At 41.8% G+C, this 15,576-nt stretch overlaps 1 protein-coding gene across 3 annotated transcripts in view; it reads left to right on the top strand.

Annotated features, from left to right (window-relative positions):
* The window catches only part of GABRR3 (gamma-aminobutyric acid type A receptor subunit rho3), a 2,040,413-nt gene that overhangs the window by 900,546 nt on the left and 1,124,291 nt on the right, over positions 1–15,576 (top strand). For all 3 annotated transcript variants that reach the window (XM_069639257.1, XM_069639256.1, XM_069639260.1), the window contains exon 7: positions 7,052–7,204. In XM_069639257.1, coding sequence (XP_069495358.1) covers positions 7,052–7,204 — 153 coding nt within the window. The remainder of the gene's footprint in view (positions 1–7,051; positions 7,205–15,576) is intronic.

Below are 15,576 nucleotides of genomic sequence, written 5' to 3'. Positions count from 1 at the left end.
CTACAGAGCCCCAAAATCTGTTGGATCTGTTTCACCGTAACTGACTGAGGGGTATTCTTAACTGCAGTGGCTCTCTCTGGCATTACCTTTCTTCCTGCTGGCAATATTACTTGCCCCCAAATATACTACCTCTGTCTGGCAGCATTGCAATTTTTCTTTGTCCACTTTGTTCCCCTTCTCCGTGAGCAGGGCAAGGAGCATAATTGAGTCTCCTCAATGCTGCTCTTCTGAAATGCTACAGACTAATAGATCATCCACGTGCTGAATTATGGTACTGGATACATGCAAATTCCCCAAATCCATGTGAACCACCCTGTGAAAGACACTCAGAGATTTACAGTAACCCTTGTGTGCTCGAATCTCTGACCAGGATATGTAAACGCAGTGAGGTACTGAGAATCGGGGTGTAAGGGAACAGAGAAAAATGCATTTCTTAAATCAAACCCCATGAAGTTGGTCGATTGTTACAGAGACTGGTGGCAGGATTCGGTACTACTGGAAATTCCACCTCAACAATATTATTGAGGGGGCGTAAATCCTGGACCTCCCTCCAACTGGACCCTTTTGCTTTCTTCACAGGGTACATAGCCGTATTGCATGGGGACACACAAGGTTGTATTATGCCTTGCATTAACAGCACCATAATCGTCTTATAAATCCCTTCGTCTGCATCCCTGGCATGGGATAACTGCTTAACCTGCAGTAATATCGTACCAGGTTTCAATTTTAACCTCACTGCTGCAACACTCTTTAGCAGCCTTACATCATGAGGATTGTTGGTCCACAAATGGTCTGGCACTTTTCTCAAATCCTCCTTCCAAAATGGTGACGTATATTTTACGATGAGCATGGTCTGTGGTACTTCCCTTTGATCTGTCGCTATCTGGCAAGGCACCCCAATTTCAAAGACCATCTGGAATGTATCTTTGGTTTCTTCAAACAATTGCTCATCAGTGACAAATTTGGATCGATGCATAAAACTGTGCGCCACTCTCCACCTTCTTCATCGGTGCCTAAAAGAACCACCCTGCTCTTCTTGATCACTACAGCCTCTAGAGAATCGTAACAATAATGCCTTGTGTTACCTCCTACGGCACATCAGGCCAAAATAAAAACTCAATCGGTACCCACCAAGTCTGATTTCTGATCCCTGGGAAAAAAACTCAACTAAACCATCACCCCATAAAGAAACAATGCTGTATGTAAGGAAACCCCTCTACCCACGCTATCGCTACAATAGGCTTGCAAACGCACTACTTCCATTACTTGATAACCCTGGGGCCGAGCATACTATACCCTCCTCTGTGAAAGCAATCGACATCTGTAGCTTGCTTAGGAGGTCCCTTCCCAAAAGATTTGCTGGGATGTCCTTACAGTGCAACAAAGGGGCTGATACATTTTCAGTACCTAAAAAGATCTTCAGTATAAGAAACTGACAGGATAGCCCCAGAGAATAGTTGTGTATCCATAGTTTTGCCTGACAAGGGGAACTCACCTTCCTTAATGCAAGATTCCGTAGCCCCTGTGTTGGCCATGAATGAGAACATTACGGTCACCTACCTGTACACCTATCTGTAGTTCCTCTTCCAGATCATTGGTAACTGACAGGACTGGACACATCAGAGACCCCTATGGGCTGTCCTGGTATATATTAGCATCAGGGAGAGTAAAAGGATTTCCTCCAAACACACTTGCTCCTGTATAATGAGTAACCGTCCCATGTCTGCACCAATGCTTTTGCTGGAATGGTTGGTGGGATCCCAAAGGTCTGTGCAGTCCCAGTTGCTGGGTTTGGTTCAACCCATAGATTCTGCAATTGCACAGAGCCTGGAGCACCTGGCTGGGTCAGGGCTTGCATCTGCTGAGCTCCCATATTAAAGTACTGTGGCCGATCACGACAATCTTGTGACATGTGTCCCAATCTTCCACATGACCAACACTGAATCCCATAGAATCCTCCATAACTGCTTCACATTAAAACAAGGACCCATTCGTCTGAGATGAAGAAATGACCTGCTCCCTTGCGCAAATCCTCCCTTGCCCCTTGGAGACACTCTCATCAGCCTTGGACCAGGAACATACCAGTCCATCCACCCCAGTGTCATACCCGGTTCACTATGTGTCTGATGTCCCGATTGCCCCACCTGTCCCGCCATCAAATTCGTAATTGCTGCCCCTTCTAAACAAATCTTTGCCAACTTCTTTTGAATGAGCTTAGCCCTTACTTTTGGTGCTTGCTCTGCACTCTCCCTCTCTTTTTCTTGTCTTCTCTTGCAAAAAATCACAATATGTGCTTGAATCTCTGGACAACTCTTGCCCTCCATTCCAACCCAAATCTCTAAATCATGCTGGAGGATTGCCACACTTTGATCCCACCTTTCTCCTGTATCAACTGGATGGGTGCGGCAGGTTCATCCTCCAAGTCCATTGTTTTCATTAATATTGAATTTATATCCGGTGTATCCGGATACATAACTCGCCGTTGCCCCCAAACCTGTGCCTTATAATTATTAAACGCTGCTCCATCATGGGGATTCATATCTAATTGAATTCCTGGATATCCCACTTTTTTTCAAAGCACCTCTGACCACTCCCCAATCAGAACCACAGATAGGTCTTCATATCCCCTAAGGCCAACATGACACCAGCAGTGTGTTTCTCCAATGCATAAATACACTTCCCCACTCCTGTAGTGAGTGAAGGGAGTGTCTTCATCAGGTTATTCTGGTCCATGTGTCACCAGGGGACATAATATGCCCTTCCATGAGTAACACCTGATTTAGCTGGAGCTTTCCCCATCTCTCCCCTATTACTTACTATGGCCATGCAAGTACCCTGACAAGTACCCTGGCATGTCCTATGATTCCATGGTGTATTACCCATCACTGCTACTGGAGCGAGAGGTAGGGTGATTACACACCTTGCTTGACATCCCAGTCATCTTCCTCTTCATCTCCACTCTAGCTTTCGCCTCCCTTGACCCTTCTGTAGGCATGAAAGTATAATCAGAACTTCCATAGAGTACCATCTCCCGTCCCCTCTGCTCAACCCCTGTACCTGTGGCAGTATTCCCGTCCTCCATGTCCACCTCACCCTTCTGATAACGGATTTATCAAGCCTCACAAGAACCTGCCCATGCCTCCACCTTCCTTCTTCTACATCTTTCCTTCTTTTCCCTCTCTTCATCTCTCTGTCATTGTAGCAGCACCATCTCTTCCTCTGCTAGCCTCAAAGCTTTCTTCACTTTTTGTGTGTCTCTACTACTTCCTGGAGCCTATCCCCTATCCTAGAAGAAAAAGGGCTAACCTCGGAATTCGCCATTGTTCTTGATCCTCTATCCACACTTCTAGCTGCCAGTAGCATCCTCCCTTCTCGTTCCACCATCCTTACTCTATCTGCTAATCTAGCAGTCAGAGGCATTACTCCCTTCCTGCTCTCCATTCATAACCTCTCTGCAGCACCTAACCATTGAAGGAGTTTTTTTTTCACTCCCTTTGTGATACCAATTTCTAGGAACCGCAGCTGACAGAAGCGCTACCTGTTTCTGTCTTGTAGCCACTAGAGTAGCCGCTGCGGAAAACAGAGGCACAAGCTCAGGGTCTGTATACCCTTCTGCAGGCTATAAAGGAGAGCATCCATATGGGGGCAGTGCAGAAGAACTCCTGCACCCTCCTTTTTCAGCCCCTTTTCCACAATTATAACACTATGGCCCTTCCTGCCTTGTTAAAAATTCATACAGTTCTAAGATGTTTAACAGCTTTTCCAATTCCAAGCCCTTATGCTTCATAGTCAAGAAGGTATGTAAATTCTCCAGTATTCCTGAATCATAGGCTCCCTCGACAAGCTAAGAATGTATCATTTTACCCTTACTTTCCCGCAACCACTCACTATGATACTTGAAAATGGTTGCCTTATAGATGGGTAACACTTGCCACAAATGATTCAACGGAGTCCCCATACTCTAATCCAAGTTATCAAAAAATAGTTTGACAAAAACCTGATACCGAGATGAACCCACGGCACAAAAATGTTCACCCAAAGAATTCCCTTTTTACTCATACCCAATTCCTTTTTCGTTCTCCACACTCACTCATAGTACTCATTTATACCGCAATTACCTTACTCATCTATTTACCTCATTTCTACTCCTCATTCATGCACAAAACACAGCATCTTAACTAAAAACACTCCACCAGCCAATATCTTTGAGCTATCCCCACCACTCAAGCATAGGAGGGGTGCAATGCTTTACATTGCAGCACTGCTGCTCTAATTTCCCTCTCTCTTCTTTCACTAGTATGGCCTTCTCTACTAAAGAAAACATCTTTCCCTGACTACAGGAAGTTTCCCCTTCACTACTTCGACTAACCAAGAAAATCGAGGCTAGGGCTCCGCCTGCACAGCCGATACACCATAAAGACTGCCAAGGGTATACTTCAGAAAGGTATCTGCTGTTGGACTTACTATAAGATGCCACAGCACCTTTAGGTGAGGGCTCCAGCCAACCAGACAATCAAAATAAAAGGTATCAAGACAACCCCCACAGTGGGTGTGCCATGTAGGATACCACCTCACACCTCTAAAATAACATACTTGGTAATAAAAAATATATACAAGGGACTTACAGCACAGAACACTTTAATCAATCTGTCAAAACTTTCACTTTTTCAGTCCCCGCAACCCCCACTAATTCCGAACCCCCATATTCAAATTCCACCCTTACAAAAACCCCTTAAATGGAAAGAAAACAACCTTCTTTCCCCTCCTTGCTTTACCTCCAAAGGTACGCTCTCTTGAGCCGAAGCTCTCCGATGTGGTGCTCCATCAAGTCACCCTGCACAGCTGGACCATGGCACCAGGCCACTGGGGAATAGACTGACCTTTAACCAATATGGCATCTGGTGACCTCTCTTTTATTTCTGTGCACGGAAGACTGTTCGCTGAGGTGAGGTGCAGCAGCGAGTGGTATGGACATAAGACCACCAATGTCTTGCAAGCCTGGGGTCCCTTCATTGTCACCAGTTTTGTTGGGGCAGACCCCTAATTATCTCAGCCCAAACCGGGTCCACCACCTGTGGAACAAGTGCACATGTTGGACATAAAGCAAGGTTTATTGTACAAAAATCCAGGGAGCAGTTAGATGGTACTATCGGCCCAAACTAAACCAAGTCTCAACAAACTACATCAATAGATACATTTTAGCAACAGTTAAAACACTCTCAGATACTTTATTACCACACACCCCTCAAACACGATTGGAGAAAACATTTAGAAAGAAGTTTCCAAATTCATTCTTTCTCATTGGTCATCGACAATCTTTACAACCATATTTTTATTGTGTTTGAAGTCCGCCTTTGATGGGGATTGGTCGGTGGCAGGTCATGACATCATGGTACAATGAAGCATTCACATATAGAATAATTCATTACTTAGTAAATAACAACTGGCCTAGAGACTTTTAACCTTAAATGTGATTGCACATGGTCCGCTCTGATATTTTAGCAATATGAGGAAGGGTTGAACAAACAGGTTCTCTTTAAACTACTGATTACGATCTCATCCACCCAGACTCCTCTTAAGACATTCTAATTTATGTGACTACTACTCTAACAAGTACAGCCTCTAGTTTCAGCCTGTGAAAACAATTGAACACTGGACACCCTGGCCTCCAGCCCCATTTTTATTGCCAGCCCAAACAAATGGTCAATCCCTTCTACCCGACTTTAATGCAATGAGCAAGATTACATATATTCATTGTGGAACTGTTAAACCATAAGCCTTTGTCCTGTTCGCAGGCTGACCTTCTACTGGATGACTCATTCTTCCTGCATCAACCCCAAAGCCTGAAAAACCAGAATCTCCCAGCTACCTAAAATGCCTCACATAAATGCTAACTGAAAAGTCCAAATAAACTCACAAAACCCCACTGCATGCAGATTTATATAAACTCCGTATTAACCTTCTTTTATATGTTCACCGATGTGTGAATGTCTTATAAATATTACTCCTTCTTTACAACAGGAATTCAGGGCAGGCTCCCCTCTGCATTTGCATTGAAACATTCTTTTTCTCCCAGTTTCCAGGTGTTTCGTATGTAGATTGTGTTCATGTTACAATTCTGGTTTTAACATTGTATTTTTCTACGCATGTGCAACTCTAATATGTATTAATTCTAGACAAACAGTAACACTAAAAGTAACTTATTCCATCCATAATTAACTACGCTTGATACATATGACATTGCAAAATCGCACCCAGTTTGCCGCCAGCCAGTCATCAATACGGTGCACGCAACACAAACCTCTCATAATCATGGGAACCCTTCCTGACCACCCCAACAAAACGCTGCCTCTGATGTACTGGAAACCAATACCTCTTAGAAAATGTGGAACCATTGTGCCAGAATTCACCACTCCCTAGATCAGCTCAGTTTATAAAAAGTTTAAAAATCAAATAAATTTTATTTATTTGAATGTTTTTTGAATTCTTAATAATCGTTCAACAGGAGATTTATGTCCATGTACATTGAATTTTCTCTCTGTGATGCATGTTTCATCCTCAATCATGAAGGAATGAAGCTTGGATGTGCATGTTTTAGATATGAGATGCTACATAGGGCATAAAATCACTTTTATTTACACCCTTTTATAAGAGAGTCATTTTTAAGATTGTGATCAACATTACGTGCGTTTTTGCAAAAAATGAAAACTAAAAAAGCTATGTTTATTTCTAATGGCAGGCTAGTGCTTTAACAATCCTCCACGTTATGAATACATTTTCAACATTAATTGACTGAAAAACATTTAGTAGCACGCTCCAGATCTGGTGTGAACAAGTTATTTTTCTATTTCTGGAGGGAAAGCACTACAAATTAAAATGTGCTAAAGTAAGGAAAGGACAGAACTTTTGCACAGTGCTGAATTTATAGGCAAATCACTGCCTCTTTTTCTATTTCTTACACAGAATGGAATGGTCATGGTCACCAAATTGATGACGGATTGCCTTGTTGCGCATTGTAACCCTTTCTCTCTCTTTTCTTAATTTTAAACAGGTTGGTACAACAGACTCTTCATCAATTTCATCCTCAGAAGACATATATTCTTCTTTGTGTTGCAGTCCTACTTCCCGTCTATCCTAATGGTTATGCTTTCTTGGGTTTCATTCTGGATCGACAGAAGAGCTGTTCCAGCTAGAGTATCCTTGGGTACATTTTCTTATTTTTTTTCTTTATAAATCTTTTTATTACAAGCAAGTAACACTATTTCAACAGTTGCATAATAAATGATATCCTCGCATCCACGTCCTCCCTCTATTAGCTTGTATATAGCGTGATAAATGCGCCCAAATTGACTGCTTGTAATGGAGAAGGACTTATTCGTGTTGGCAGTCCGAAAGACGCACATATGCACATTACGATGGGCATATTATGAACACGTTTGGACTCTGCATGCCTGATGAATAAGGAAAAATGCACACATGTAAAAATGGTACATTACTGCATTCCACAAACATGGAGGGTACATCTTTATGAGCAAACTTACATGACCTCATTCACAAAGTAAAAACCCGGTATAAGGGAGCACACACTTGTAAACATTGTACTCTACAGTAATACACAAATATAGTGTATACATATTCATTTTCAAATTTGTGTGAGAAAAGGAGACTGAAAGGCACACACGCCAGGGACGTCCTTTCACCAAAATGCCAGGGGTAGCGTAAGTGACATCACACGACCCTTGACCTTGCCCCCAACCCGAAGTGACATCACAGGAAGGAAGGGATGGAAGACGACCTTTCACCCCTTTGAGAAAACAGGAAGTGGCATCACATAGCATTGTTTCTAAGTAAAATACAAAAAATATGGTTGCAACATCACTGTAAAGTGATATACGTTTCATACAAGAATGGATCACCATATGCATCGTTAATATAAGTGTGTATAGGGCCATATTACCAAATTACTGTGAATGCAAGCAGACTTCCAAGGCCAAACGATAATGATGTGTTATAATATAGCACTTACGCTTAAGCGCTTGTATAGAAAAAATATGCATTCAATATCACCCAACCTGTGTTAGCACTCATTTATCAACCTCAGCAGGATGAAAGGCTGAGTTGTTCTTGCCAGAAGTCGTACCTGCAATATGCAGATCACACACACACATTGCAGCAGCGAGCGTTCAACGCACTGAGCTTTCTTACCACTATAGCTATCAGAAAACCAGCCACTCCAGAAAGAAAGAGCCACATGCTGCTGGCCACAGCCCGCGAGCCCTGCTAGGGGCAAGGGAGACCATGGGGCCAGCGTGGGAGACCTCAGGAGTCGCAGTCGACCCCTAAATGACGTCCATGACACACGCCAAATAAGAGTTTTTTGATGAACCAGCATTCAAGCATGAGCTGCGCACTTTGACATGATCGAACTGTTTGCAAAGCATAATTCATACAATCCCAACAAGGCATACTACAATGTTGCCGCAGGGCAGACTCACTGGCACACCAACAGCTTTTCTGTATCACTCCAACAGCTAGCCTTGTTTCCACAGTCACTAGGCATACATACTCTCATACAGTGTCAGGCAATGTGGTCACTGTCCTTGTTCACTATGGTTCTGATATAGGGATCAACTTCCCTGGGTTTGGGTTGGGGAGGCGAAGTAAAGCTTGCTGTTTTTTTTTAGATTATTTTGACGGCAGCAATAAAAGCACACAAAAAATACAACGGAATAACGATTCCATCAAATTAGAAAGATACATAATACGTATTTAGCATGGCATTGCAAACATTCACTTAAAAACTTTCCCTACTGGTATAAAACAGAATCACAAGTATCATAAATATTTTAACAACATCACACATTATCAGGCTGAACAAAGCAGGAAAACCCATACAAACCACTGTAAAACATTCATATAGAATTTAGCATCAATTACTTCAAAGTAATAATGCACATTAAAATTATAACCAAATATATTTTAAAGTATTTTCTGATTCATTCTCCCTGTAAAACCCCGTTACCTCTGCAGGCATCAAATAATACGAGCGCTACCTCGGGGAACATACACTTCGCTCACCCTTTGCACAAGGTGGGTAAGAAAGGAAGATGAATCCAGATTATGATGGTGAGGCTGTTTCCCAGTGTCCTTCCAAGTCTCTGAAGGAACAGCTTCCTCACCCTAACTGGTGGTCTATAATGGTCAGGGCGGGTGGGATGAATGTGTTGGGGTGCTGGGGGTGGGACAGGTCATGCACACCCTGCAATAACAGTGCCACATGTGGTTCAGAAGGGCTGTGGCAGCAAGTTACTGAGATCTTAACCCATCCGGCGGGAGGACGGCTGACACAAGGTACATTTCAGTGTTTCAGACTGCTGAAATACCCCAGGCCCGTGAAGAGGAGAGTTTGAGAGGGTTATGAATAGGTCACTTAACTGCAAAAGCAAAGCAGGTGTGTAAAAAGGGCCCTGATGATAATACGTAGTGGATGGATGTTATAGTTGGCCCCACTTCACAGCAGGCGTAAAGTAGGTGTTTTGGAGGGACTCTGTTAACCCAAGTGGAAGGGTGTCAGATAGTTGGCCCAACCTTACTGTGCCAGTGAGACAGTTGTATGAGAGGATCTGGGGCAACTCATAGGTGGCCAACTCATCGTAGACCCGTTTCCCTCCATTTTTCAAAATATTTTTGCTTAGGTCAAGCCCCCAGCCCCTGCTCAACCCTTCCCCAACTCCCAACGCGAATTAGAAATATACACTAACCTCACACTCCCCCTAAAAAATGCAGCAAATAATGCAGTAAAACAGCTGCTATGAGTCAGTCAATATGAGAAGGTCCCTGATGTTGATACCCAGTAGATGGGTGTCAGATTACTTGCCCCTGAGCCCCGACATCAGCAAGAGTGGAGTTGATTTAAATCTTGAGTTATCTGATCAAAATCAGATTTTTTTTCTTATTAGTGGTTGTTCTGTTTGTTAATATATTGTCCCGATTTAGAGTATTTCCCTTGCCAAGCAAAATGTTGCACACAGGAAATTGGAGAGATGGCAATCTACAGTTAAAACTCTATGTAGTAAGAACTCCCGCAAAATATGGTCAATTTTAGGAGATGTAAAAGGCAAGAAGATCACCAACATGGTGAACCCCATATATAGTGACAAATGGATATCTCATCTGGAAAAACGAAATGCAGGGATTAGTAATAAGCTCTGCTCTCCCACCTCTCCTAATCCTCCCACCCCTCCTTTTAGTGTTACCATTAAGGACCTACAATGCAGAATTAAGGAATTAAATTCCTCACGAGCTCCAGGCCCTAATGGTTTATCGAATGTAGTGATGAGAAACAACTCATTGTTCTGGGCCAATCTGCTAAAAATTCTGTTTGACAAAATTATGTCTGATGGACGCATACCAACATCTTGGCAAGAGGCCATCATCATACCTGTCTTCAAAAAGGGTAGCAGGAATGACCCTGAGAATTACCGATTACTATCTATGCTTGACTGTACCGGGAAGATGTTTGCTCCTCTCATTCTTAATGAACTACAAAAATGGACTGAGGAGGCAGGCATCCTGGATCAATTTCAATGTGGTTTTAGGTCTGGCCACTCCACATCACATAATCTTTTTATCATGAATACCCTAAGCAATAAGGCTCTAACACGCACTAATCCTCCACTATTTGCACTTTATGTAGATTTTAGGGCCGCCTTTGACTCAGTTAATCGATCCCTCTTATGGGAAAAATTAAAGAATTTTGGTTGCCCCGCATCTTTATTATATTACCTTGAGCTGCTACATACCAATAACACCGTACAAGTCAGGCTGGATAATCAGGGGACAGTGACTAAACCTATCTCTTTGAAGCGAGGGGTAAAACAGGGATGTGTGACGGCCCCCATTTTATATAATCTATTTGTATCTGATGTGCCTAACTGCTTCTTGGGGATAAACAACTGCCCCCCTAAGATAGGTTCTTACCATTGTCCCATACTGGCTTATGCAGATGACCTGGTGATACTAGATCACACTTTTAGTGGAATACTCAGGTCAACCAATCAGTTATGGAAATATGCAGAATCCAACGAACTCACTATTAACCACAGCAAAACCAAATTAATGCTGTATACAGCAGGAAAGGTTGCTAGGCCTCGTATGATGGTGGGCCCAATCGAAATTGAATACACACTTTCATGTAAATATCTAGGGGTAGAGTTCGACCACAAAGGAAACTACCATATGTGTATTCAGGAACGCAGATTAAAGGCTGCGCAACTTTCAGCATTAATTCATAGATTTACATATGAGCAATGTGGTTTTTCTATTTGGGCAGCCCGCCAGCTCTATCTGCAATGCCTGGTCCCTATGGTCATATATGGTTTAGAGTCTCTGATCACCATGGACCTTGGTTGGCTACAACTTGTGGAGGGGAAGTTCTGGAGAAAAGTTCTTGGTCTCCCCCAATGCATTCCCATGGCTATGATTAGGCTAGAGCTGGGCACCCTTTCTCTTAAGGCTATGGTTTTGAGGAAAAGGTTGGAATTCTACATTAGGTTCAACAACAGACCTACAACCAACCTCCTCAGGACCATTAAAGAGGATACTTCTGCGGGTAGACAGATAAAACTTGAAACCCAGATTAATACTCTGATCGAAGAAATCAGTTGGTCCCCGGAGTGGGGTAGGGAAAATGAACACCTGATTGTTAGCATGCGAAACCGCCTAAATCTATGGGACTGGCAGAGTAATTTCACACATCTGGGACGTCTGAAAAGCTATGGCTTCATCATATTTATACTTTATACCTACATGAAGCCTCAGCTTTATTTAAACCTATGCCCGTCGGACCAACTGAGGCGCTTTATACTACTCTTACGCTTCAATTATTTACCAGTTCTGTCGGCTCGTGGGGCATCAATGGGCCTGACTACCGCAGCTAGGTACTGCAGAATATGTGAGTCTACATCTATGCCGGAGACGGCATGCCACGTACTAACAAAATGTAGTAGGCTAAAAACGAGACATAGGAAATATTTGAAGGAATTTGTCCATGATAATGATCAAATCACACATCCAGATTTTTGGAACCAATGTACCAATTCCCTAAATCCTAAACTGCACTTAGCACTTTTCCAGGTGTGGCGCGAGGCCACTATATATCTGAAAGCAAGCACAAGGGTGGCCATCCATATGCATAAGGGGTTCTACCTCTAGCAAATAGTCTTACAATATTTATCTAAAACTTTATTACGGATCTGATCTGTCCAAATGTTTCTTCTTTGCCTTGAACGAACGATTGATTTGTGATGAATTTTACAGTGTCTATAATGATTTTTAACTGTATATTTGAATTTATTCCTATAATGTAAGTGTTTAATGTAATTTATGTGTAAAGTTTTTTACATTCTGTATAAAACTGTATCACATTAATAAAATAATAAAATGTTGCTGCTTATCTAAAAGAGGATAGCGAGTCTATGAAAGACCTCAGCCACCGTCAAGTCTATGAAAGACCCCAACCACCATCCATTGATACCCAAAACGCTTCCTGATTCCTGAAGTACAGATGGGCACGTGCTCCTAACATTTTTACCCCCAAATACTATATTTATTCTTCAACACCTAAAACATTAAACCAAGTTAGCTATGTCAAAGGTTAACATATACGTTGTTGTATTTTAAAAACATTTTTTGTAGTTTTGACATTTAAAAAAACGGAAGGTGAACAAAAAACAACATGAACAGGCACTTCCACAAGTAGGATGAAAAGTATTGGCAGTTTTCCTTTCTATTAGTGGCACAACAACACTGTTAGCATTTTATTACATGATTGAGGTGGGTCTTCAAAAAAAATTCTCCAGCCCACTAATCTTGCCACGTCCAGAAACGTTCCCCGGCCAATGATGTGTGTTAGGAAAGATTTTCTTTTTGCTGCTTTCCTCCCTTAGACTTCTATGGGGCACTCTTTATTTGTGCTTTATTTAGACTCTGGTCCTGACTTTTTCTAGGTCAGTAAAGCCTTCTGCTTTACTGCCCTTATCTTTTTGCCCTTTCTTATGGAGAAACTGATCAGTCCACACTATGTTGCTCTTTGTGAATTTCCTGTATTGTTACAATTCCGCACATCACCTTAAAGCTAAATGCTGTGTTAAGATGGATTTTCATAAATCAGCCCAGCTGATGGATTTTTGGGGGACCACCCTATTTACGGTAAACAGGGAAGACACTAAGAGGTTAGCCAAAACTAAATGAAGGTAAGGTAGCTGAGCAGTCAAGGCTTAGTCTCAGGAAAAGTGTTAGAGTTGTCTAGGGCTAAGAGTCCACACAGAGCAATACCGGCAAATCAAGTTAGACTGTAATTGTACAGTTATTAATGAGACCTTTAGTTACACACTGAGCATATACAAATCATGGATAACTATTATCTTTTTTTTTTTTTTTAATAATAATGTGATACAGTTTAGAATATAAACTTTACACATATGTATATTAAAGAATAAAATACAGATATATAACATCAATAAGATAAAATCAAACAATATTGAATAGACAAAAATAAACAAGCCAAAATCAAACGGGACAAGGGGAGACATATGTTTCTAGTTCTAGACAAGTTGTTCTTATGTTCAAATTATCAATGATGTATCTAGTTAATTTGTCATCGTGTAGTCATATTATTTAGAACTTACACTAATCAGTGTCTCCCCTTTCCTGGTCTAAAGAGCTGTATATACTTTCAGCTAATTTCATTAGATTAAAAGTCAAAAAATTCATAGACCTAATAAAAGGAAGCAGTCTTTTAGGACTTGTGATATATACTTTAGGTCTGCCTAGTCCTATTCGCATTAGCGTAATTTAACTGTTATAGGACTAAATGCTTATCGCCAAAGATTTCTCGATATTCAGCCATATGCTGTACATCGCTGTTTGAGTTTTTATAGACGTTGAATTTAAACTATGATGCCAAAACCATGGCTCTTCTATGTGGGCAGGATTATAGACCACCTTCCCATAACATTGTTCGTATATTTCGAACATTATAGGACAGGCTGTTAAAAGATGCATAGCTGTTTCGTTGATGGAAGAGTTCTTGCACATTCTACAGTATCTTTCGTGTGGTAATATATGTTTCTCTACCCACTTATTGGCTAATACCGGAAGACAATCCAGGCGCAGCAAGAGAAGGAAGCGTCTAAGCCTACTAGAGGGACTCAGGTTTAGGTACAACTGTGGTTTCAGGTAGATGTAAAGTCTGTACTGCACAAATTTGTACTTTGTAAGTTTACTTAAATGGTCATAATTTTCGAGCCAGTCCCGTAAGTCTATACGTTTAGATAGGGCCTTCTTAGTTGTGATATGTATATCCTTAGATACAGGGAACCAACCTATCTCTTTATGCAACTTTTCCATGCTTGTTTTTAGATGGTAAGAAGTTGTTTCCTTGGAGATTTCTTGATTTAGTAAGTTTAAGAGAGGATTCGTAGATTGGTTAGTCATCTTATGATGAATCTCAGCTCTTCTTTTGAGTACTGTAGCTTTAAGGGAAGTTAGCCCTAGTTCCAGTCTTAATATGGCCATTGGAATGCATTGGGGAAGACCCAGTATCCGCCTCCAAAATTTACCTTCTATAACTTGGAGCCAGATCAGGTTAATATGCAATAATGCCTCCAGGCCATATATGACCATAGGAACCAAGATCTGAAGGTAAAGCTGGCGCACACCCCACAGAGTATAGCCGCAGTTTTTTTATAGCAAAGCTGTGAATTAACGCTGTTAGTTGTGCAGCTCTGGTGGTACGCGTTCGTATGCAGTTAGTGTATTCACCCATGACGTCGACCTCAACCCCTAGATAGTTATATGAGGGGGTGTATTTTATCTCTGTCCCCAGGATAACTAATTTATAACTATTATCACACAACACCTTATGAAACTTATGTAATTCTATTCTCCTAATGGTGAAGTGTATATGTGAATCAATTACCTAGTGCAATAAAGGTGAGTAGTGAGATGTAAAGAAAAATAAGCCAAACTTTTTCAAAATCAACGTAAGAGCAGCTTCCCTCAATCTTAATAAGTCCAGTCATAAGGTGGTTTGTGGCCTTGTGTCAAAAAGTCACTAGTTCTAAAGTTTAACTTCTTCAGGTAAGTGTATATAGAAAAGGATGCAGTGGGCAACAGAGGTAGTTATAGGAAGTTCTCAAAGTTAGATAAAAGTTCAGTAAAGTTCAGGTAAGTACTCAACCCAATCCACCACACTCTGATGTGCCTAGGGAAGGACCTTAGCCCAGGTTGCACCACCACAGGTCAGAGTGAGTTAGGGTCAAGCCTGTACCCCTAATGTAACTCTACAGAGAACAGGGGGAGACAGAAACAGGTATATTAACTTACCCCCCAACTCTAATTCTTGAAGAGACCAGTGAAGGCGTTCCAAAATCCATTGAGAACACAATCTTCTCCGCTTGGTCAGGTCAAAGAAAGCCCTGGGGTCACGGGTTCATAGGTCACTTTCAGTGCCGGGATTTGTTTCAGTGGGTGGCGGTGCACAGGAATCGGTTCCAGACAGCTTCCATAAGAAGA

The sequence above is a fragment of the Ambystoma mexicanum genome, chromosome 7q, assembly GCF_040938575.1.
Source record: "Ambystoma mexicanum isolate Mex_15411 chromosome 7q, UKY_AmexF1_1, whole genome shotgun sequence".
Taxonomy (NCBI): Eukaryota; Metazoa; Chordata; class Amphibia; order Caudata; family Ambystomatidae; genus Ambystoma; species Ambystoma mexicanum.
Note: the sequence above shows the minus strand (reverse complement) of the source record. Positions and strands in the feature narration are given on the sequence as shown.